The sequence below is a fragment of the Hippocampus zosterae genome, chromosome 17 (genome assembly GCF_025434085.1).
Source record: "Hippocampus zosterae strain Florida chromosome 17, ASM2543408v3, whole genome shotgun sequence".
NCBI classification, from domain to species: Eukaryota; Metazoa; Chordata; class Actinopteri; order Syngnathiformes; family Syngnathidae; genus Hippocampus; species Hippocampus zosterae.
In genome coordinates this window covers 3280832-3304078 of record NC_067467.1, presented here as the reverse complement: position 1 = coordinate 3304078, position 23247 = coordinate 3280832, and the positions used below count along the sequence as shown (strand labels likewise).

The window sequence follows — 23247 nt, the reverse complement described above, 5'->3', positions numbered from 1 at the left end:
GCACTACGTGTAGTGCGTCACATAGTTTTCTCGAACTGTAGTCACAAGGTGTCATCTGGTTTTTGTCCCCCCCCCAGCTGGAATGAGTCACAGATCACAGGATATTTTTCGCTGTGCATTGTACTCCACTAATAGCTGGCGAAATGACTTTTTTTTTTTTAATTCCATAAAGGGTTTCCTGACGCAAACCAGCAATCGGAATGCAACTTGTAATATTTTAACGTTAGCCCACAACTGAGCCGTTTAAAAGGAGGTAAGAGTTCTCAAGAGACATTGTCAATCACGGTAAGATGTTGCAAAAATGTTACAAGGATGGAAGGAGAAATATCAAGAGGCTGAGGGCAGTGAGGTGATGAAAGACAAAGAAAAGCAACGAGAAGTAGAAAATCGTTTTTTTTTTCTCTCTCTCTGATTGCGTTATGTGGAACCTTTCGACCTGCATGTTGTATTCATACTTCAAATGTCTTGCAGGTGCAACGTGGTCACCTTAGCGTCACAAATAAGGACAGTGCCTATTGCATCATCCAAGCTTGTGGGTGGATTCTGGTGCGTTAGATTGATGGATGAGATGATGAACTTGATAAAAATGAGCATTCTATTCTCTCTTTATGGTTATGTCAGGCACACTCGTTTTTTTTCGTTCTTTTTGGTGCATTCTGAGGACATTTTTTCTTAGTTGCCAATTCAAACCGACATTCTTCTATTTCCATCTGTCGGTTCTTGTCATCTTCCTCCAATCCATGCATGAGCTCATGGCTCGGTTTATTCTGGGCCTGGTTGAATCCACAATATCTTGAAAATCATAAGAAATCACCAGAAATCTCTCGCTCACACGTTGTAAGGTGTGGCAGACATTTTTATTTTTTTTTGCGCATTTGCTACACGGGTGTTAAAACGCGTTCTGTATCATTCTGATGCCAAGTCCACACTGCAATGTAGTTTGTTGATGTGTTTTGACCTCGCAGAATGTTGACGTGAAACAACAATTTGAAAATAGAAACAAACATGCCAAATCATGTTGTGCCTCTTGTTGTCGATTTGTATGCTTTTTCCAGTCTGTGCAATGCTGAAAAGATGTTTATTCGGTTTGTGTAATGTACGTCACGGCTTTTTGGCACAATTTGTAAGTGTCGTGTCATTATACGAAGAAAAAAAATTGGGGGTGTTGTTTTTGTTTTTTAGATTTTTACAATGGTATACATTAATATGTTATAAACATAAATACACCGGAGAAAAAAAATGTTGGGTTGAATTTACTCAACTTTATTTTGTCAAGTGGTTGCACACATCGCCTAGATTTGGATACATTTTTTTTTTTTTTTTTTAGAATAGATTACACAGCTTCTTAAAAACGTGAAGTAAATCCAGATGACTTTACCGTGCGTAGCCACTTGACAAAACAAAATGGAGTCAATTCAACCCGTTGTTTCTTTGCAGCGTACTTCGCATTTGTCTTGTTGTACTGTGACGTTTATTGTCATTTATTACAATTAAATTCTCGCTTTTCACCTGGAGAATGCGTGTCTCCTGAATCTCTGACAAGTTACCACATTGATTTACTACCCCTGATGCGATATCATTGGTAGCGAAGAAGAGAGGGCGTTAAAGCACTTGGAGTAGCTGCAATGAGTTAATGCAATCCGTCTTTCTAACGAACGTACTGAGAACTTAAGTGCATCAGCAGGTCAGGGGGCTCGTGTCGGACTCCTACTGTCAGCTGGCCAGAGTCACACAACATAAGATTGAAACGGATTCAAAGCCCTATTAACCTTACGTGTAATCTGCCGTGTGTGAGAACCTCCTAACAAGCTTCACGGTCCACATGCAGCAGAAACGCAAAGGCGTGATTCGCAGTTTTGAAGGGAAATAGCCCCTCGCGATTCACGTCACTTGACATCACGCTTTCAACAGCAAGGAGAAGCCATTTTCGGCACACTATGGATATTTTTTTTTACATCGGGCGCTTCGCTTTAATTCCTCAGTGGTACAGAACAGAATGAATGTTGGAAGAAGCCATCAGAAATGCAGCATCGTGTGTATGAGCATTGAAGAATTGGATGGATACAAACCAATTCGGCGATTTAAATCTGTAATTTTTCCAGTAAAGGAAAAAAAAACAAACAAACAAAAAAATTCACAGGCTGACCATCTTAACGGTGGACATATCCACAACCAAAAGATGGTATTCCCTGCTGGATTACTAGTACAGAGCTAATCCATAATGTTCCATCTAGGAATGGACAGTACGTAATCCCATATAATCCAGGCAACGGATGGCCCAACAGTTTGCAACGTTATGATTGAACTCTTACAATCACGCTGGTTCATCCCAGGTTGACGTCAAATAAAAACGAGGACAAATATAGTCCCTCAGTCTACACGATTAATGCAGCATTTAAAAAAAAATCCATTTTGTTCAGTGTTCTTTTGTGGCTTTGTACGTGGGTCGAATCTGATTTTCATATTTGCATGAGAAGACTGTTCCGCATGCTCTATTTTTTTTCCCCCTTAACGACTCATCTGGGCTTTAAATTCACACGTACTAATTGAACCTTGAGGCTGTCAAATTCTCCAGGGAGTGTCAGAAACTAAAGTAAAACTCAACTGGGGATTTTAGATTTCAAGCCCTTTGTAAATATCGACTGGCCTTATCCTTGAAAAGAACATTTTCTTGTGGTGGAGCGATAGGAGACCTGAAACATTCTAAAAGAGTTTTGGAATTTATCACTGTGATGTCATAATGATACCTTCAAAATCCCTATATTTAAAAACTCCTCATTTTCTTTGTAATTAATCCACTGACTACTCTGCTTCCACCTGGCTGCCCACACACACACACACACACACACACACACACACGGTACAAAATTCCCACCGAGACTCCATCTGGACAGGAACGCTTTATCTCCCCCCCATCTTTGTCACCCACACTGGCTCTCATTCTCCTCCCACGCACACTCACGATGCTTTAACTCAGCGTTCATTCAAACACGGTGGACCATCACGTAACAACAGAGGCGGTGCACCATTATTAAAGGAAGTCTGACATTCAGGCTAAAAAAAATGTGCGAGAACTATATTACGTGTTGTGAGGTGCTGTGCATTTCACTACGTGCAGAAATATTTTCTCGAGTTCAAATAAATTCCTTGTATATGATTCATCAATTAGAATGAAGTCAATGCCCGTGAGAAGGGGAAATTGTGAAATGAGTATTAAAGGATTCAAAATTGTGAAAATCAATTCACAAATTGAATTGAAAAAAAATCACCCCCCCCCCCCCCCCCTACACACACACACACGCTGTGACAACGAGGCGCTCTAAAGCAGCTCTGCCAGCGTGACGTCCCTGTTCACATGCTGGTGACAACACATTTTTTGTTTTAATGCCTTCATTAAAAGGAAAGACATTTAGCAACGATGAATAATTCACACTGCGTGTCTTAATTTGAAGTACTGGCTTGATTTCAGCTCTACATGAGTACACGTTATCAACTGCCTTTTCTTGATATAACTTGGTGTTCATTTTCAACACCGCTTATCCCAAACAGGGTGACGGGGAGGCTCCAGGCACATGAAGGTGTCGAGGGTTTGGCTTTTGTCAACATTTTTGAATCCACCAAGACTCTCCAGCCATCTTTGGAATCGTGATATTCTCGTTCAATTCTTGTGCCGTTTCAAACGAAGGGAACATTATCAAACGACAATGAGGTGTGAAGACACATGAGTGTACAAATATCGGAAGGGGGCGGGAGCGGAGGAGTGGGCTGGCTGTCTGCACGCAGCAAAATGAAGGAGGGTGAGAAATGCGGAGGGACCAAACTTCACATTTACAATTCATGGAGACAAATATGATGACACACAGCGTACAAGACATGGAAGAAAATATTCATTCATTCATCTTCCGAGCCGCTTGATCCTCACTAGGGTCGCGGGGGGAGCTGGAGCCTATCCCAGCTGTCTTCTGCCAATCGCAGGGCACACAGAAACGAACAACCATTCACACTCACACTCACACCTAGGGACAATTTAGAGCGTTCATTCAGCCTGCCACGCATGTTTTTGGAATGTGGGAGGAAACCGGAGCACCCGGAGAAAACCCACGCAGGCCCGGGGAGAACATGCAAACTCCACACAGGGAGGCCGGAGCTGGACGAGTTGCCACATTGTCCGAAACGATCCTCGTTAGAAGAAACAATTGAATTCGTCAGGAAGGATGGGATCCCATTCTATCATGCGCATCTGCTTTTCAAAGATGGCCGCTGTGCACAAAAATCCCAGACAAGATCATTGGCAAAGCCTCACTTTGTTACCTTTGCTGACTTTGATGATTAAAAAAAAAAAAAAAATTCTTCTACCTTCTTATTCCCGCTGCCTTTTCATGTTTTGCTCCCTACAAATGAGATGACTGCGACAAAAAAAAAACGACACTCACTTTGAGCTGACAACGGGGCACTCGGATGGCGAGATTAGATTGTTTTTGCAGGCTGTCACCTTGTAAATAATGAGTCGCGGAATGATAAAGAGCAAAGGGGATGGGCGGAAGTCATGCGAAAATCAACAATAATTCACGCGGGAAAACATGGGACGGCTGGATTATAATTAGTTCAACGCGTTGGATGTTTACAAAGGCGGTTACGCATAAACCGGCGTGCCGAACACAATGGCGGCCGAACGCTACTTAGTATTCCGTGCCGGTTTCCGTGTTACTCTCCGTCTTAACACCTCCGACATCTTTCTCCCTTCTCTTCCCTTCCTCTTCTTCTCCATGAACATTGTGGTCTACTTTACATGGCTCGCTCCTCTCGGTCCAGCCCTGTTTTACGTGACCACTTTGCAGTCTTTTTGTCTTTTGTCTCTGAAGCTCACACGTCTTTCCTTACTCCGTCCATCCATATGCAATATTCATGGCCGTCCGTACTTCCAGTGCGGCGCATTTGAGCTTTGAGAGGAAACGCGAGAAAGGTGAGAGGATGTTCGGCCCTGGGAAGGAGCGCAGGTGATGAAAGAAAAGAGCTAAATGGCATTTGACAAACGCTTCACATGCATACGTAAGCCCCCCATTTCCAGCGAAATAGTAACCTTCATTTTGAAAATAAACCTCAAATTAATTTTCAAAAATTGCTAGGACCGGGAATTCCTGATGGGCCAAAGTGTTCTGGTTTCCCTTGTTAGTGACACGCGGCGTTGATGTATTACGCGTGGCGCAGAACAGACAGGCAGGCCTTTGCGAGGAGTTTAAGTCCAAGTACTTAGCTCAGAATGGGAAATATTTTGAGCCTCGCCTGACCCCAAAGCTCAACATCCATCTGTCTCAACGTCCAAATGTCTATGTTGATATTTTTCCACACATAAGACAGACTGCATCGAAATGAAGACTTTATATGAGCACACGGTGCCATCAAATACCGGACCTAGCAACATGCACACATGGGCCAAGTGACAGAATGCAATTAAAGTCCACGTTGGGCGTCTAGTTAAACCGAGAGATGATTCGAAAGGTCCTTTGCCGCCGCACATTCCCGTCCGACATGCCAGATGTGATCCTGGCACGAGCTTGTGTAATTATCCTCGGCTTGCATTTTGTTCTGGTTGTCTGCCTGCCTGGTGGATAACGCATGTGCACGCTCCGATTAGGTGTCAGAGTCTGAGTTGTTTCCGAGCAACCTACATGAAATTGCAACAGCTGTGGAAGGGGGGAAGCCACCGGGACCGTTGACTCTTTTCTGTCGAGGCCACCGTTTCAAATGGAAGGTTCGAGATGGAAATTAATATCTCTAATTCAAAATGATGTTGAGTTTATTAATAGTACAGCGCTGATGAAAGCTACAGGACTTAACGAAATATAGTTTAATATCATCACCTCATGGAAAAAAAAAAAACATATTGGGTTTCCGCTACTGACGGTTGTTAGTTGATCATTTTAAAGAGGTAAACACTCAAATGTGACAAATAAATGACTGAATCGGTGCACTCATTGCACAGCACATATTGACAAAAATAACTTATTCATACGTCTGCACACATTAACTGTATAATACCAGATAATTCGCTGCAGATTTGAGCGCCGGCCTATTCATCTGGGACCTGCGACAAGACTCATTATACATTCAGACCCAAAGCGCTTTGCTAATTAACGGAAACACATCGTAGGTAGTTCGGCTGCGGCATTAAATACACTGACCCCATTTGAGTCCGTAGGAGCCGGAAGTGCTGAAAGTCACAAAATGGATCAGAAGCCATTTTTTTTTCTACATTACATCGGGTGTGCCTGCAATGAGTGTGCCCACGAGAACACGGCAAATGATCTATTCCGTCTCTGATTGGTTGTTTTTTTTTCTTGCACTTTGTATAGGAAATCAGAGTGAAAAGACAAGCGGCAACCTGTTGCATATCAAGTTATAATTGGACCGCTTTCTCGATATCAACCTGCCACGGCGCTGAACTTCTTGCAGATGTTGGGAGTCTGCTACATTTTCAGCGATCACCCCCCCCCCCCCCCCGCTCATTAATGGACAAGCTGAAAGGTCATTTGTGTACAGGTCACAGTGACATGGGTCACCGCAACATGCCTCTCTCTTCTGTTTGAACTCGTGTGCCATAATAAACAAACACGGCTGCGCTCTTTGGTAGACCGATCAGGAATATTAGATATCTGTCTCATTAGCCAAGGAAGTAGGGGAACGCAAAGCGGGGGAAGAAATCAAGCTCTTGAAGGAAACGGGATGTAAGTAATTCCTACTGCCTGCTGCACCCTGGGGAATTTGGGAGCAGCAAGTTCGATAATTTATTGATTTTTCCTCAGTGAGCTTTTTTGTATGTGATGTCAATGATTAGCTTTTTTTTTTTTTTTTTTTTTTAAATTAATGCCTGAGTTGCTCGTCAACTCTAATCGCGTCAGTCCAAAGTAGCAAATGAAAATTGATACCTGGATGTAAAGTGATTCGTATTCTTCTGACTATGTATTGATTGACAGTATGTGATCTTAATCTATTGACAGAAGTACAAACAAAGGCATTTTACATGGCCATACGTGATTATTATATTTAAGTTTGGAAGCTTTTTGCTCCTTTCGTTCCATATTTATACATAAGATCTTCCCATACAAGTCTGAGCAACATTGTAGGTTTCTGGGGCTGGTCCACTATTATTAGTCTCCCGACCACCAAATACATGATGTGAGTTGCCATGGCAACAACAGAGACACCATTCTCAAAAGTAGAAGCCGTTTAAGGTCAGACTATTGCGTGATGTTTCTTTAAGACCTGTGGGTGGAAATGAAATCGGCGGTTGCGGAAGAGATCAATTCTGCGCAGAGCTTCCAATTTAGAGATGGAAAAAGTCGTCGAGAGAAAACGGTTCAATCGGACACAAAGTTGGAGGAAAAAAAAAAAAAAGAAAGTCTTTCATGGTGAATGGGCTTGAATTCGGCACAACTCAACAGGCCATTTGGTTTTTAAGTGTCCCTCCTTCTCTCTTTTCCAGCATGGTGAGACGGAACCTCGGTCCATCCACCCGTTCCGTTTATCTCTGCCTGGCCTGTCTGTCCGTCGCTCTGCACGTCATTCTAGCATTCTTTTGTCTCGCTGTCCTCCAAACAGCCTGCATCCTTCCCAACCCCTCTTCCTCCTCCTTAAATCCAAGAACAGAAACCGAGAGGCATCACCGGCTCTCTTCCCCTACACATAAACTATCAATCAGTTCCCAGAATGACAAGCCTTACAAATCAAATGCGACCGGAATGCCTGCTGCCATTGACCCAGAGAAGAAAACGATTGGCGCCGGAAAAGTAAATCGAGTCACCGAAGAGGCCTCGAAGCTGCGGGCGCTTTTCGAGCACCCGCTGTACAACCTGCCAGAAGCGGGGCTGCTTGAGGATGATTGGCTGCTGAGGGTGAAGAAAAACGAGGACGTGGGTGATGAGGAAGACATCAATAGTGACAGCCAGTGGTGAGTGCTATCTTGAAAATGTCCGCCTCATATCGGATGAGAAATCGGCGGGGGGTAAAACAGAGTACGATAGCTTTGCTGTTATGTAACCAGACTGAGGATTTGATGGCCGCTATGTTTTTTTTTTTGTTTTTTTACATCATGGCGGCCCGGTAGTCCAGTGGTTAGCACGTGGGCTTCACAGTGCAGAGGTACCGAGTTCGATTCCAGCTCCGGCCTCCCTGTGTGGAGTTTGCATGTTCTCCCCGGGCCTGCGTGGGTTTTCTCCGGGTGCTCCGGTTTCCTCCCACATTCCAAAAATATGCATGGCAGGCTGATTAAACACTCTAAATTGTCCCTAGGTGTGAGTGTGAGTGCGAATGGTTGTTCGTCTCTGTGTGCCCTGCGATTGGCTGGCAACCGATTCAGGGTGTCCCCCGCCTACTGCCCGGAGACAGCTGGGAGAGGCTCCAGCACCCCCCGCGACCCTAGTGAGGATCAAGTGGTTAGGAAGATGAACATCAAACACTAACATACCCCCCATATCAGTAAGACATTGTTCTAAATCGCATGTTTTCATCACTTATGTTCATATAAAGTGTTTCCCTTAAAGGGAGAGTGAAAGTCACGAGAATGGCTACGACAAAGTCTCATGGACCAACGACGCCGAGTCGCACCCACCCTGGTTGCGATTCCACTTGGGCATCACTCGGTGGGCGCTGTACAACAGAAAGGATGTCACGGTGTCAAATTTAACTCATTACTTGGCAACGCAACGTATCCTCGGAGCAGGTGAGGAACGAAACGGTCGGCGACAATCGGCGAGAGGAGAGAACGAGAATAAGCGGCACGGTGAAAGGGCGGCGATGTCATTCCCTAAATTGTGTTGAAATTCAGAATCGCCACTTGACTCGAGAAAGCTGCATTGCTCAACAAAGCAAGAATAAATTTAGAAGCTGACCTAGCTGTTAACCACGATGGTCCCAGTAGGGCTTAGCTCTCATCTAATTATGATAATTCAGGTTTCTCCTTAGTTAAACAGAAAAACTAAGTCCCCGGCATGCTTCTTGTTTCATTTTTACTCATTCATACGCCTTGATAGAAAAGAGCGGAGGCTGCGAGAGAACCCGAGGCAAGACGGGCAACTCCGTTTTTTTTTTTCTCTCATCCAACTTATTGGAGACAGTAAACTGTGCCAAAGTTTATATTCAGAGCAGGGAACCCATTGGAGATTTTTCGAAAAAAAGACACATACGCACACATGCGCGCGCGCGCACGCCCACACGGTTGCACAATCAAGGCTGACCCTTTTGACAAACGCATACGAGTTGAAAATACATTCACTTTGTTCAATGTCACTAAGCACAATATGTCTCCCTTTATGCTGTTGAATTATTGACATGAATAAGGTGGAGGCGTTTGTCCGTGACACAAATCCATTCAGAGGAGAAAAAAAAAAAAACGTTATGAATTTCATTACTCTATGTGCAAAAAGAGACGACGGGTCTCAGGCACATATCCGTGACTCGGTACATTCTGCATGAACTCATACATAACCACGTTTGTTTTGTGTTGATATCAGACACACCCCGCTCGCAATCTCAGCGCAGTGCCGAGTACATTGAATTATACATTTGGGACGTGCATTATGCAGTGAAGATTGAAGATACGGGCTGAATTTTCGCAGTACCTTTCTGTTTTTTATGCAAAAGCCACAAAGAGATACACCTAGAGAGAATCATGCTAAATATCTCTTTATTTTAGCTTGCACAAATACGGTTGCAATGAATGGCAGTAAAATAAATGAGCGACTCTGATAAAGTGGTTTGTGGTCAGATATGTATGCACACCCCATTTAAACTGTGGGTGCGGCGGTGCAAAAGGTATCAGCTAAGAAAAAAGGTACAAAAGATTTTCCAAAGCAACCTTGATTTTTCTTCATCTTTCAGTTCAAAAGTCAGGAGGTACTCAACTCAAACTGCTGATGTCTTTCCCAAACTACGGACAAGCTCTGCTCAAACCGAAAAAGTAAGACCACGGTGTCACCATGTTCATTTCATCCCCTAATTTCAACTCAGCATGAGCGTTTTTTTTTCTCATTTAGACAATCCAGAGACGCAGAGACAGACGTGAACCTCTTTTACTTCTCTGACTTTGAAAGACACAATGCGGAGATCTCAGCTTTTCACCTTGACAGGTAACCAAGAAAGAATTTCTCTGTGTAGATTCATCTCTAGAGTGAAGCGAAAAGAAAATCTCAAGGGAATTACCTCGTGGGAACACTATTTCCTTCGAGTCATTTAGCTTTTTGCCGTGTTAATGAACAGACAGGAACCTGTCCAAGCTCTCCAAACTATTCATCAGCATCATCAAACGGATTAACAGAAGTATGATTTTTTTTGGGGGGGGGGGCCGGTTCAAGCTATATTGAGTCTGATTCATTAGTTGATGTCACGATGCATTCGCATCTTCGAAATGAAAATGGGAGTTTGCGATTCAAGACGCTTTTTGTTGCACACATAAGAATCCCCCAGTCCCCCCCTCAACATTGAGTAGAGGCCTCGGCTTGACCATGGGCACAAATGTTGACGCGAAACAAAAAAACAGCAGACATTACTGCCACCTGCAGGACAGAAGTGTATTTCCTCCAAAGAGGTCTGATTTGTCTTTCTGATCTCTGCATTGCTCTGCGTCTCAGGCTCCTGGGCTTCAACAGAATCCCCCCAGTGGTCGGTCGTCTCATCAACGTCACCAGTGAGATCAGAGAGATTACCACCGACCGCAAACTGTTTCGCACCTTCTTCACTTCCCCCGGTATTCCCCCCCCCCCCCCCCACCCTATGGGATTATTCTGTAACAACAAAGCCACTTGTCCGACGAGTAAAACGCGCCTCTCTGACTCTCTCTAGCGGGGAATGTGTGTTTCTATGGTCAGTGTGAATACTACTGCTCGACAGAGCACCCGCTGTGTGGGCAACCGCACTCACTGGAAGTATCCTTGGCAGCCATGCTCCCCGACCTCAGACTTGCTCCTCGCAGGTCTTGGAGGTCACCATGGAGACGATCCTACAGCCGCACCAAACGGGCCCAGTGAGTTCTCCGCCTGTGTTAAATGGGTAGAAATGTCAGTCGCCGCGCTTGCGTTGTTTAGACTCATTCAACTGTGAGCATGTGTGCGACAACAGGGAACATTTTTTAAAGTGCAATTAAGTGCAATTGCACATCCACTACAGTAGGTGGCAACACATGCACAGAGAGTATGAACATTGTGACAGATATTCAGCAGATGTATCTTTCTTTTTATGTTGTTTTTTTTCTTTCATGTTGACAAGGATACAATGTAAGCACAGGTGCATTTATAACAATTTCATAGAAAATTCTGTTGTGCCAGATGGGAAAAAGACCCTGCATACTGTGACACTGTCAAACAGACGCCTCCCTACAACCACGGCACCAGACTGGTGGATGTGATCGACATGGCTATTTTGGACTTCCTCATGAGTCAGTCTCGACGTTCCAAATTCAGTGACATCACTTTTAAATCCCATTATAAACATTACGGCATTTTGCCATCTCTAATATTTTTAAAATGTGTAATTGAAAATTGGATTGGATTGAATGAAACCTTCCAAAGTCAAAGGGGGCATTGCTTTTTCCCCCAGGCAACATGGATAGACATCACTATGAGACATTTGAGAAATTTGGCAATGAAACTTTCCTGCTACATCTGGATAATGGACGAGCGTGAGTACAGTCCCATCATATCCAACAGCCAACAATGACGAAAGTCAATAGGCACTGATCAAAAATCGCCACTTTTAAAATCAGATCCCACCATTTAGTTGAAGATCGTCATTTTCTGAAAATGGTCTAAATTCTTTCAGTCTTGTATTGTGCAAAAATATGCTACCCGACGAAGCATTCCCCAAGGGCACGCCAGTCGCTCAAATTTCAGAGCTAATGTTACATTGTTGTTAATTTGACCGAATTAAGCATGCAAGAAATGAACCCACAGTTGCTCTCATTGCTTTGAGATACATTTAACCACATAACTAAGACAATCCAAATAATGCTTCATGAATTATTGGTCGGTCAGTGAATCTTACAAAGACGTCCCTGCATCAAAAACAGTAAGGTTGAACAATCCTTGGCAAAAAACTAAGTATCCATGCCCTAACTTTTGCTAATATTTTGCAGGTTTGGACGACACTCTCAAGATGAGCTATCAATTTTAGCTCCCTTACAACAGTGCTGCAGGTAAAGTGGAGTTTGCCTTGTTCACTTGGTGACAGTCATGTTGGAACAGAAAATACAATTTTACCACAAAGTTTGAAAAAAAAATCAATTAATTTGATCTATTGTTTTATTAATGATATTTTTACAATGAGGAAAAAAAGTGTGAAGACAATGTGAGCTATCAAAATGCTGGCTTTTGACTGTACAGTATTTTCAATTTGCTTTCTTCCTACCTGTACAGGATCCGGCGCTCCACCCTCCTTCGGTTGCGTCTCTTGTCCGATCCAGACTTCCGTCTGAGTGATGTCATGCGACAGTCGTTGGCCCAGGATCCTCTTGGAGCTGTTGCTCCACTCCTGTCCGAGGCACACCTTGCTGCTTTGGACCGACGACTAGCAACTGTCCTGCATGTGGTGAAGACCTGTGAAGAGCAGCACACTGATGTCATTTTCAATGACTTAGGACAGTACAAAATATATGAGCAACAAATAAAATAAGGCAAAAACAACGGGTCTAATGTATTATTTATTTCTAATTTATTATAATCTAATTCATTTGATCTCAGCTGTAAATGTAGGTACGTGCCGCTGACGGTGTTTGGGCCAGCAGAGAAGGCCTTGAAAGCCCTGGAGTGCCTTTTAGTGACGTCACAGTTCGCAGCGCGGCCGGGCTGACTGCGCAGCCGCTCTGCGCATTCGTCAGGCTACGGGCAGCCGGAGCGCAGCCATTTCTGTGCCCTGCTTAACACACATTCTCTCTCTTTCTCCCAGCGCGTCTCTCTCGCTCGCGCTCTCTCTTTTACACATACACATCGAGGTAGTGTGTGTACCTGTCCATCACCCACGCGCGCAACGTGGAGGAACAAGCGCTGCTGCAACGCATCCGGATTCGTCTGAAATCCGTTACCTCTAAACTTTCTCCGAATTGAACGCCTGCGCAGCCACTACCCTCTCTCTAGGTTAGTGCGATTCTTTGTCCGCAATGGAGCCCATCGGTCCACAACGAAGCAGCTGCGACGCAGCAACGGTGCACGTCAAAAGGGAGGAGGGAGATGAAAAGCAATCTGCCCTAGTTTTGGGCAGCCAGGGCTCGCCTGCGCCTTGCAGCGATCCTGCATACGGAGGAGGAAGAGGCGGGCTGGATGACGCCGCAGAGGAGCTGAGGGCACCGTCGGCGCTCCGCGCAGCTGCCACCACTACTTCGGATCTACATCTGTGTGAGTGCTCATCTAAGCTCTTTTGTTTTATTGTGTTATTCGTTGATTGATTGATTTTACTGTATTTTTAAATCACGCATTCGAGTGAGAATTGGAAACAGGAGGGCCACCAGATGGCGCTGTTGCTCTTTATAATATCGTCCAAGAAGAGCACGTGTTCTGTCAGTTGGTTGTGAGCGTTTTCGAAAAATATATTTTATTGAGCTACATACTTAGACTTGCCATGCCCTGATCTGTTTGTTTTACAGTCATTTCCATCGCCCCTGTTTTGCATTTAGAGCAGCCCCGTATTTGGCCTTTGCAAAAGAAGGGGTGGCGAATTATGATTTCCCTCCGTGGGATGTTCTGACTGAAAATCATTTGACTAAATAACCGAAAAATATTATTACATACACACATTCACCCCTGACTTTCATTGTTATTATTTTAAAAACAAATTACGTTTGAAATAAGCCATCCAATTGCAACACCCTCTTGTGAACACTATCGCTCAGTGTATGTTGAGAAAACATTTGGTTAAAAAAAATGAAATGGTTACGTGACGAGGAGCAGTTTCTGGAGTACTCGTCCAGGTACGGCATCCTCAAAGTCACTGAAATCAATTTCTTCTCCATTCTGATTGCTCACTTGAAACTTCAGCAGATCAACTTGCCAGGCGTGTGTTCAGGGCTTAATGCAGTGAGTTGCTTCCATTTGATTGCTAATCAATATGTGCATTAACGAGCACTGGCCAGGGAGCTCAATGGGCTCCAAGTGTGCCTGATTATAAACAGGTTGTCTGGCACTTTAGTACTTGGAGCAATTCTGTTCGGGCGCTATAACTTACGTACAACAAACCCGACCTTAAGTCTTTGTCTTTGGTATGAAATTCAAATCCTTAGCAAGTTTACTTACTATTTTTTTCCCCCCCAGCATCAGCCATGCCATCCGCTCCTCCCCCCAGTTCCGATTTCTCCTCCAAGGCTGTTTTGTGTCTGATTGACGCAGTCGGCCGCCGCTGGGGCCTGTATGAGACCCGGGAGCGCTCGCAGCTCTTCCAGAGCGTCCAGGAGGAGTTGGCTGCCAAGGGGCACTTCCATCCTGTTGAAAGGATCCGCCGCAAGTGGAACAACCTGATCGTCACGTACAAAAGGGTCAAAGATCGCAGTCGAGAAACGGGACATGCTAAGACATCCTGGGAGTTCTTTGACGTGAGCATTGTGGTCATAAAAACTATTTTATGTATTTTTTATTTTTTTGGCAAATGTTAAGGAAACATATTCCAAACTAATCCGTTTTTTTGTACACACACCCACCACAAAAAAAAGTCTAATCAAAACTGAGAATGAGTGGTTTTCGAAACCGGGAATGTTGACGCAGTTCGAGCATCTTATAAATAAACGCAAGTTATAAGCAATCCAATGCTTGTGCCTGTGTTGCAGCTGATGGACGCGACGCTCTGTGACACCGTGGGTTCTTACATCAGTAGCAACAAACGCGGCAAAGGAGGAGGAGGAGGAGGAGGAGCCATCGTCACACAAGCCTCAGCCAAGGTCGCACCTCGACCGCACGTCCCGCCGCCCACCACTATCGTCCGCCCCAATGGGAACTTCCCCACAACTGTTCAAGTGGAATCAGGGGTCAAGTGTCCGGCCGATGCCTGCAGTAGCAGCGCTGCTGCTATTGCATCAAAGTCGGCTCTTTGCCAATCAGAAAGTCCGGACCTCAAACCGCTGATCGTCCTTAACAGTGATATTGTCACAGCCAACCTTCATCTGGCCTCCACTGATCCAACCCAAACTTTTATCTCCTCACCTTGTTTCACACAAGCCGCCTCCCCTTCTCTCATGTCCAGCGTCAACACAGACCCAAACGCATCCCGTAAAGCGGCTCCCTTCCCGGCAGACGTCGCATGCTTCCATCGTGGCAACAACCACAACTTCGCTTCCAATTTCTCTTCCGCCTACTCCTCACTTTCAGCCTCCGTTTCCACCTCGGCCGTTTCAGGACCTGAAGGCCACAAGGGAAACGAGGCGCAAAGCGGCCCCTTCTACGACCGGGAGATATTAAAGCAAAGGGAGGCGCAGACTGACCTGGATGGCGTGGCTCGCGTGCGGATGGAAGCCAGAGAAAGGCGGCGCGAGAGGAGGGAGATGCGAATGGGGAGGTCCCTGTGCAGGATTGCTACGGCCCTGGAGCTGCTCTCCTCCAAACAAGACACTGTCATTGCCCTGCTACAGAGGCTGGCTGATAGAAAGTGAAGGAAAAAAAAGAGCTCATGTTAACGGATGTGGTAGGATTTTGTCATCTTCCAATGAAACATGGTGGCGGCAGCGTTCTGCTTCGGGCCTGTTGCTGAACAGTGTGCACAAAACCTTCAGGCTTCTGCTAGAAGGCCAAAATAAAAGTCAGGAAGAACTGAAATTGAATTCACTACTTTAAATGCTGGGATGCGTGTGTTGACTCCCCACTGTTTGTGAATACATCTTATGTTGCAGTTACAAGAGGGGTGTGTACACTTGTGCAAACACATTTTTAATTTTTTTTTTACTTCCCCTTTCAAAATTATTTTTGTCTTTTTTTTTTTTAAATAGTGTCACAAAAACCTGGCATTTAAAAAAGGGGCGAAAGGATCTTGGATTGAAGCTCAGATTGTTGATATGTACCGAATCAAGTGTCAAAAAGGGTTTATGTTTCCCATGCCAGCACAATAATCGATATATTCCAGACACGGTATTTATTACAAAGTATCAGCGTCGTGCGCCACAGATCACAATTACACCACGTCACTTTAAAGATTGATTGTCCCCTGTGGTGTCTATTCTGTCATAATTTCGTCATCTTCTTCCTCATCGTCTTCATCAAAGTACTTTTCCTCTGCATCTCTGTTGACGATGTCAAGGTTGTCATAGTCTGGGTTCTCGTCCACCTCACTAGAACCGGGACACAAAAGCACATCATTGATACATTTTTTAAGCGAAAAGGGAGAATTTGCAATATTCTAAGCGTATTCTCAACTGAGAAATAATTCTACTCAAAGAAAATCCAAAGACGCATTTAAAAAAATGCTTGATGTCTGCTGCTTGAAAATAACATGCGCACGGACCTGTAGTTGAAGTCCGTGTCTTTGCCATCGAGGAAGCGTTGGTGCATCTGACTGATGAACTCCTCCCGAAGAAGCGCTTTCTCCTCAGAGGTTGGCTCCCAAGTATTCTCCTGGACTGCGTCTTCTTCGTTGGGAATGAGAGAAAAAAAAATCACCTCAGTAATATCAAACTGTAAGCGTTGTCCCCACTATGCGTTTCTCGTCTTCTAACAAAAGCTCAACAAGCGTCTCTTGCCTTCATCTTCTTCCTCCTCCTCCTCGTCCTCCTCCTCCCGTGTACCCTCCTCTCTATCCTGTTCCTCCTGCAGACGACACTGGATAAGCCGCTCCTGGTAGGAGTTGAGGAGGAGGTGCGACAGCCCTCCCGCGGCTCCCTCTGGTACCGCCCCTCCTTGCTGTGCATCACCCAGCATGGCCTCTTGGGAGCGCTCTATCACCTAAATTGTTTGTTACAATTTCATTCGTATTGTCAGGAAATTATTGCCATTTTCAATTATCTAACAGGAAAAATGTCATTAGACCATAATGTCAACAACAATGTCGGTAAGAGTGTACAGTTTGATTTTATTCCTGGGGGGTGGGTTAAGCTAGAACAGAAGATATCAAAACAATGAAAATAAATAATGATTAAATCAAATATGTTGTTACCTCATCATCAGTTAGGTACTGTCCTATATATTGTTCATACAGCAGTGGCTCCCTCGTTCGCATTTGTCCTTCACTGAAATAGAGGCCCTCTGAGGAAAGCGTGAAAAAGGAAATCAACATCATCTGGTTAACTGGGTGAACAGCAAAACAATCTCACAAAAAGGGTGCAAGGACTTTTTATCCAGTTTTAGAAAAGAAAAAAAAAAGCCGCTACCTTTCTGCAGGGCCCTGAGTGCAGCGTAGCGCTGGTTTCGAACTCTCGTCTTGTGGGCGCTTCCTGCTGCTTGCCTCTGGATCACTTCGCTGTAGTGCCAGGCTCGTGGGTCAGCGCTGACATGGGAAAAAGCTGACAGATGCTCGGGCTTCAAGCATTTCTGGAAACGTGGGCAATGAACGAAGTGAGGTTTAAACAAAGCGTTGCAAATAACAAGTGAACACGAGAGTTCCAAAAAAAAAAAGTTTAAATGTTTTGCATTTCTTTTTCCTGTCAGGCGTAAGAGTTGAAACAGTACTTCTACTTTTACCAGCGTCTTTTACAGGCGTCTGTAGCCAACTTCAACATAAGTACAGGACGTGAGCACTTTTGCCACCTCCGCTGATATGGATTATGTCGACAGAAGGACAGATGGAGAATGGCGCACATACGTGGTAGCGCTCCAAGAAGACCAGTGGTTTGCTCCTGTACTGTTGCAGTAGCTCCTTTGTACGTTCCTCGGTTGTCAGCTCAGCATCTCCTATCTGCTGACTCTTCACTTGGCTTCCACTTGCAACTACAGCCTCCAACAAGGCGTTGACTTCAGCGGGGACATCTTGGAACACCTTGGGGTCACATTTAAAGTCAATTGAATGCGGTCGAGTGCGCATTTTACAAAGGTAGTAGTGGAAGTCAAAGTACCATTTCTTTTAACTATACTATAGCGGATTTTTCAGATAATTTCCTTGAGTATAGAGCGGCAACAAAATCCGTAATTTGTAATTTGGCACATTTAGACAATTAAAAATTAAAATAAGGTATCCAATAATTAATTGATTCTCAAAAATAACTACTTAGCTAATCCATTATTTGTCGATTAATATACTACTCTAGCCTATGTAGGCTTTCAACAGTTTTATATGTAGTTCTCAGAAATAAACCACAATTCCACAATTTTGAGTGGAATTCTATTTTCACTGTACCAAATGACCAAAATGGGTTTTGTATATAACTGAGTTCTTGTACTTCAGTACATTTTAGTCTATCCATATTTTTGTTTAATGTACTAAAAAAATACAATTAGTATTTCAATTATTTGACCTGCCTGTACTCCTACTAAAAGTACCGAGCGTGAATACGTTTGCCATCTCTGTACAAAGCTAATGCATTTGGCTCACCTGGGAATCTTGCGGTGGTTCTGGATAATCTATATGGGGAACACGGGGCAGTATCACGAGGTCCTGCGGTACTGTGCATTGGTCCTCCTTTACACATTTATCGGACGGCGTGGGTTGTATTTTGACCCGAGGTTCGGTAATTTCACCCCACATTGCTCAAGCGTACGTTGCAGCGGCCCAAAATTAATGTAAGCCGGTTGCTTGTTGATGTACTGATGTACAATCACTGACACGGGAAATTGTGGTGACCCTCCACATGAAACATTATCACACGAAAGTCGTTTCATCGAAGACTGTACACGAAGTGCTGTTAAGGGGCGCCGCCATATTGGTCCGTCACTATTTTTGTTCCCCGGAAGTCACTGACAAGCATAAATACGCCTGCTACTGTTTTTTTGTTTGTTTGTTTAAATGCGAAACACTATTTCAAAACCCTACTTTGAAATCTAACGATTACTAGAAGCCCTATTTTGAAAATCAACCCTGAAATCCTCCATTAATCGAATATTTATTGAATTATACAACAATTGGGGCACGCCCACCTCCCCCACCGAATATAGTGACGGTCGGTACGATTATGATTTTAAGATGACAATGGTTATCATATGTTCAATAAATTTATTTTAACAGTGACCCCCCAGACCCCCCCCCCCCCACAGCTTTTTTTATCTTACACATCAGTATGCACAGACCTGAAACTATGTTCACACATCCAACGACATATCTGCACCCCCAAACACACACAAGTAGACGGCAGACAAGTGAGATAATCTGTGCCAGCCAGCTCTACGGTTGTGGCCTTATCGCGGCTAATTGTGTATTAACGTCCTGATTCGTTCCCCCTTCTCTTGTTAGAGTTTCAAGTTTTCACCTGGGGATACCATCACCATCTTCTTGCATACAAACACTCATAAATAGGCCAGTTGTGCTCTGAGCAAGCACCATAAGTTGGTTTTAATGCACACTGACAGGTTTGAAAAAAAAGATCTTGTTTTTTTCAGCCCTCTCTCCCCTTTCCATCTCACATCATATTATCTAGTGTCACAACGGATGGAGCCCAGTAATTGAGATGAACGGAACTGTCAATGAGGGCAACGGAGATATCATCATCTGTGGGGCATACAGGCAAGTACAGTACTCACTTGGAAGGAAAGAAAGCATTTTTAGAAACAGCAAGAAACATCTCATGGCGAAAATTTACAGGGAAACTAAATACACAGGTGATTAACACCCCCGTTCTCCTGAGAATGATTAGGGGCTACAAATAACAGTTCAAGCTTAGAAAGAATGCGAGAAAAGAAGTCACACTTTTGGGACAGTGTGAATGAGTTGAAATACATCAAAGGACAGAAGATGTAGACGCAGGGTTCAGGAAGAGTTGATGATGGAGGCAAAAGAGACGCAACTGTGCACTTGCTGCATTCCTGGCATGGACAATTTAAGGGGATTTCAACTTTTTGGCATTGCGGGTAAACGGCTTGCCTTCATCACAAACTTAGAGAGGACAATAACAACTCCCGATTCATCTACCCCTTCCATAACCTCCCTTTCACTTTTCCGATTTTTCATCATCTTACTTTTTGATTTCCATCCCTATCACTCTCTGTCTCTCGCCACCGTCACTCATCCATTCATACGTCCGTCTTCATCCATCCATCCCCTTCAAAAGTACGTTGAGGTACAAAAATGCCAAAGGGCCCACATGACCCTCAGCCCCCCGGTGGGTGGGTAGCTGGTCTGAGAGGGTTGACATCCCCTAGGGGGGTGGAGGTGCGAGTGTACCAACGGTCTTGACAGTGCTCAGTGACGTGAACTGAGGCTTGAGCAGGTACCGTCAGTCTTGCTCCGGGGCTGTTCATCCACTCACCCAAGTGACGTGGATGTCTACTATGCAGTCACGTTCTATTTGGACACTGGCACGTTTGTGATTCCAGGACACGTCATATTCGGACAAGCCCTTGATAGGCAAGGAGCAATATTATTGATTATTTGTGTCTAAATTGACAATGAACAATGAAACAGCCAATGAATTTGTGAAAATCACATACACACACACACACTGTATCATCTTTGTGAAGGGATAATAAATGGGACAACGGTGATCTTTACACTCCCCGTTCACGGTGCTGCGGTCTAATATTATGAGCTTAGGCCAGACAACACCGGACCACTTCCTTGATTGATGCGTTGATGGGAAAATTGTGAGAGTCAATAAGCTATGATATGAGAGAATTATCCATCTCTGTCATCAGGACATAATAAAAGACTGTATTGCATTACTGCCGCTGGAGAACAAAGTTACCGGGAAGAGATACACAGGATGAAACACAGACACACACGCAAGTAGGAGGAACGTCCGTCGCATGATTGAATCACGCAGTACCAAATCAGTCCCTTGTCATCTTTTCATCATGGCCCCCTTATTGCCCAGCAGTATGGACGTCAGTCCATCTGGATTGTGTAATGAAATGAGCAGCAAATGCCATCCTCAGTCCGGCAGATACATTCGGTCTCAAAATCCCTGCGCAGATGATCCATGCGCGATAATGACATGGCGGTGAGATACCCTCACGGGCAAATTAACGGAAACTTTATACATTAGCCGGAGCTGCGGTTACACTCAATGCAGCGATAGTCACGCTTTCCATGACTGATTGATCATGGACCCCAAAGTAGAGTTGAACCTTAATTGTGCTACGCTTTAAATGTCAAACAAACCTTCATCGAGAAACGTGAGCGACCGTAGACTTTAAGATCAGTGAGCATATCAAGGATGTGAATTAAGACAAGAAATACGTTGACCCATCCACGGATCAAAGAACAATTGAGTCCCCCCTCCCACCTTCCTATTAGAGAACAGCAAGGTGAAACACTACATTATCACCCCAACTACAGTTTAAGTGCCATTTCCACTATACCTTGATTGAATAGCCTCAAGGAAAAGTTACACAACAACAACAATACAGATAACGTATGAACCTGCGGCCCAATTATCCCTCTTAATCCCCGAGAGCTGATGCTGAAGGTAGAGCAGCTGCACGTGAAACTCATGCCAGCCAACGACGTAAGCCATTTGTGCCACCTGCAAGCTGCTACCTCAGCTACTCTTGGGTTTAAAACCAAACTCAACTTGATTGCTTCTTAAATTAAATGTTTACAGAATCAGAATCGCAAGTCCGCTTGTAAGGAGTCAAAATTTGTTGGTACGTGCATGGCAGCATGTAATGGAAATCCGCCCTCATACGAAATCCACTGGTGGAAAAAGTGAATGGGGTGGGGGCTCTTTGTCATTGTCGATGCAATACAATTCCTCTTAGGTGTCATGATCCGGGCTATTTTATTATTCAAGACCTGCTTTCCACACTTTGTCGAATGAATTGAAGGCACACAATGGGGGAGTTCGGGTATCTTTGGATCAATTTCAGCAGGAGAGTTGCGCTGTGTTTGACAGCCACCATAGAAGCTAGTCAACTAGAACATCAGGCCAGCCTTAGATGGAGAATTCAGCTTCGAGGAGGGGGGGCAATAAATATAAATTCCATGTATGCTAAATGAAAAAAGAAAAAAGACTGTCACACCAATAAAGAATGACCCCAGTGACAAATTGAGAAATGCAAATTAGATTAGGCCTCCACCTGTTGCATAAGACCGAACTCATTCTGATTACATGGCACATCGGTCCAATTGGACTTCAATGCCCCTGAGACGTAGTCAGAGAGGCAATCAGGCAATTCAAGGAGGACCAGATTGGAATATTTGACTGCACCAAAATATGTGCTGACAGGTCGGAGAAGTTTTGATCCAAAGAGCTGCAGAACCAAAAGAGAGGTGGGCCATTATCACGGCCCACAGTCTGGATGTCTCATCTCTAATTGCTACCGTCATGTTGCTACAAATAGCACACGATGAAGATGTGTATGTGTGTGTGTGTGTACACACACACATACAGTATATATATATTTTTTTCGCCAAGTGTGACTCAACATAATGCGAGAAGCTGATGTAGGTCAGGCGTAGACTGCAAACGAAATCCCTGACAGTTATTAGATTTATGCTGAAACCGAAGGCTACCGGGGGATTATACCTCAACATCAGCAGGCCAACCACCGCCGGCCGACATGATTGTGTGCGTCGCAACATGCGGAATCAAACCACGGGATGTTGGACTCTCAGGTTGTCAAAGTAGCGTTGTCAGCAAAGACGTTTCATGCGCAGTGCCCGACTAGTAATACGGATGCAGGCATAATGTGAGATTTATGAACTGAAATATGATCGTGTACGATTGTGTACTTATGTTTAAAAAAAAACAACATTATATTAAGAATAATGACATTTGATAAGGCTATCGAGGGAGGGATTTCTGCATGGCTTATGCTACATATTTGCACTTACCGAATGTGTGTGCGTGTGTGTGTGTGTGCGTGTGCGTCCTTTCTCTCCATGTCGGTCTTTAAATTGCAGAGGCAGCATCATATGCTGTTTGACAGTCGACACACATCCTCCCTATGCTCAGCTAAAGTGCTAAACTCCTGCATGTGTGAGAGGCTCCACACATGCACACACACACACACGTACACACACACACGCAGTGTCTGTGCTCTGCCAGGTTCCCATCTGTTCATCACGACGCGCAGTCCTTCTTGTCAGGATATCCGTCACCTTTATAAGTTTGATCTCGCACGCCTGTCTGCCCATCTGCCTGTTTTTATGTCCGTCAATTAATCCCTCACGTCCTCATTAACTCGCACAAAGGAAATATGTTGT

The 23247-nt window shown here is 44.4% G+C and overlaps 3 protein-coding genes across 5 annotated transcripts; 2 read left to right on the top strand and 1 right to left on the bottom strand.

Moving 5' to 3' along the window:
- The first annotated feature begins 6508 nt into the window (after positions 1–6508).
- Positions 6509–12680, top strand: LOC127589911 (extracellular serine/threonine protein kinase FAM20C-like). 2 transcript variants are annotated; one of them, XM_052049246.1, is made up of 11 exons: positions 6509–6725; positions 7484–7948; positions 8541–8719; positions 9877–9955; positions 10032–10124; positions 10626–10741; positions 10837–11017; positions 11319–11428; positions 11590–11671; positions 12125–12184; positions 12405–12680. In XM_052049246.1, the coding sequence occupies exons 2-11, from the start codon at positions 7485–7487 to the stop codon at positions 12658–12660; spliced, it is 1620 nt and encodes a 539-aa protein (XP_051905206.1). In that variant the 5' UTR covers positions 6509–6725; position 7484; the 3' UTR covers positions 12661–12680. The 2 variants fall into 2 exon arrangements, with proteins under 2 accessions (XP_051905206.1, XP_051905205.1); XM_052049245.1 differs by lacking the exon at positions 6509–6725 and having other exon boundaries at positions 7244–7948.
- Positions 12681–12722: 42 nt separating this feature from the next.
- LOC127589914 (uncharacterized) lies at positions 12723–15782 on the top strand. 2 transcript variants are annotated; one of them, XM_052049251.1, is made up of 3 exons: positions 12723–13379; positions 14367–14569; positions 14801–15782. In XM_052049251.1, exons 1-3 carry the CDS (start codon positions 13145–13147, stop codon positions 15617–15619), a joined length of 1257 nt encoding a protein of 418 aa, XP_051905211.1. In that variant the 5' UTR covers positions 12723–13144; the 3' UTR covers positions 15620–15782. The 2 variants fall into 2 exon arrangements, with proteins under 2 accessions (XP_051905211.1, XP_051905210.1); XM_052049250.1 differs by having other exon boundaries at positions 12725–13379; positions 14292–14569.
- Positions 15783–16076: 294 nt separating this feature from the next.
- ccdc97 (coiled-coil domain containing 97) lies at positions 16077–18846 on the bottom strand. Its single transcript, XM_052049266.1, has 6 exons — positions 18484–18846; positions 17758–17931; positions 17327–17486; positions 17113–17201; positions 16465–16901; positions 16077–16291 (listed from the first exon to the last, which is right to left on the bottom strand). The coding sequence occupies exons 1-5, from the start codon at positions 18634–18636 to the stop codon at positions 16671–16673; spliced, it is 807 nt and encodes a 268-aa protein (XP_051905226.1). The 5' UTR covers positions 18637–18846; the 3' UTR covers positions 16077–16291; positions 16465–16670.
- Positions 18847–23247: the final 4401 nt, after the last annotated feature.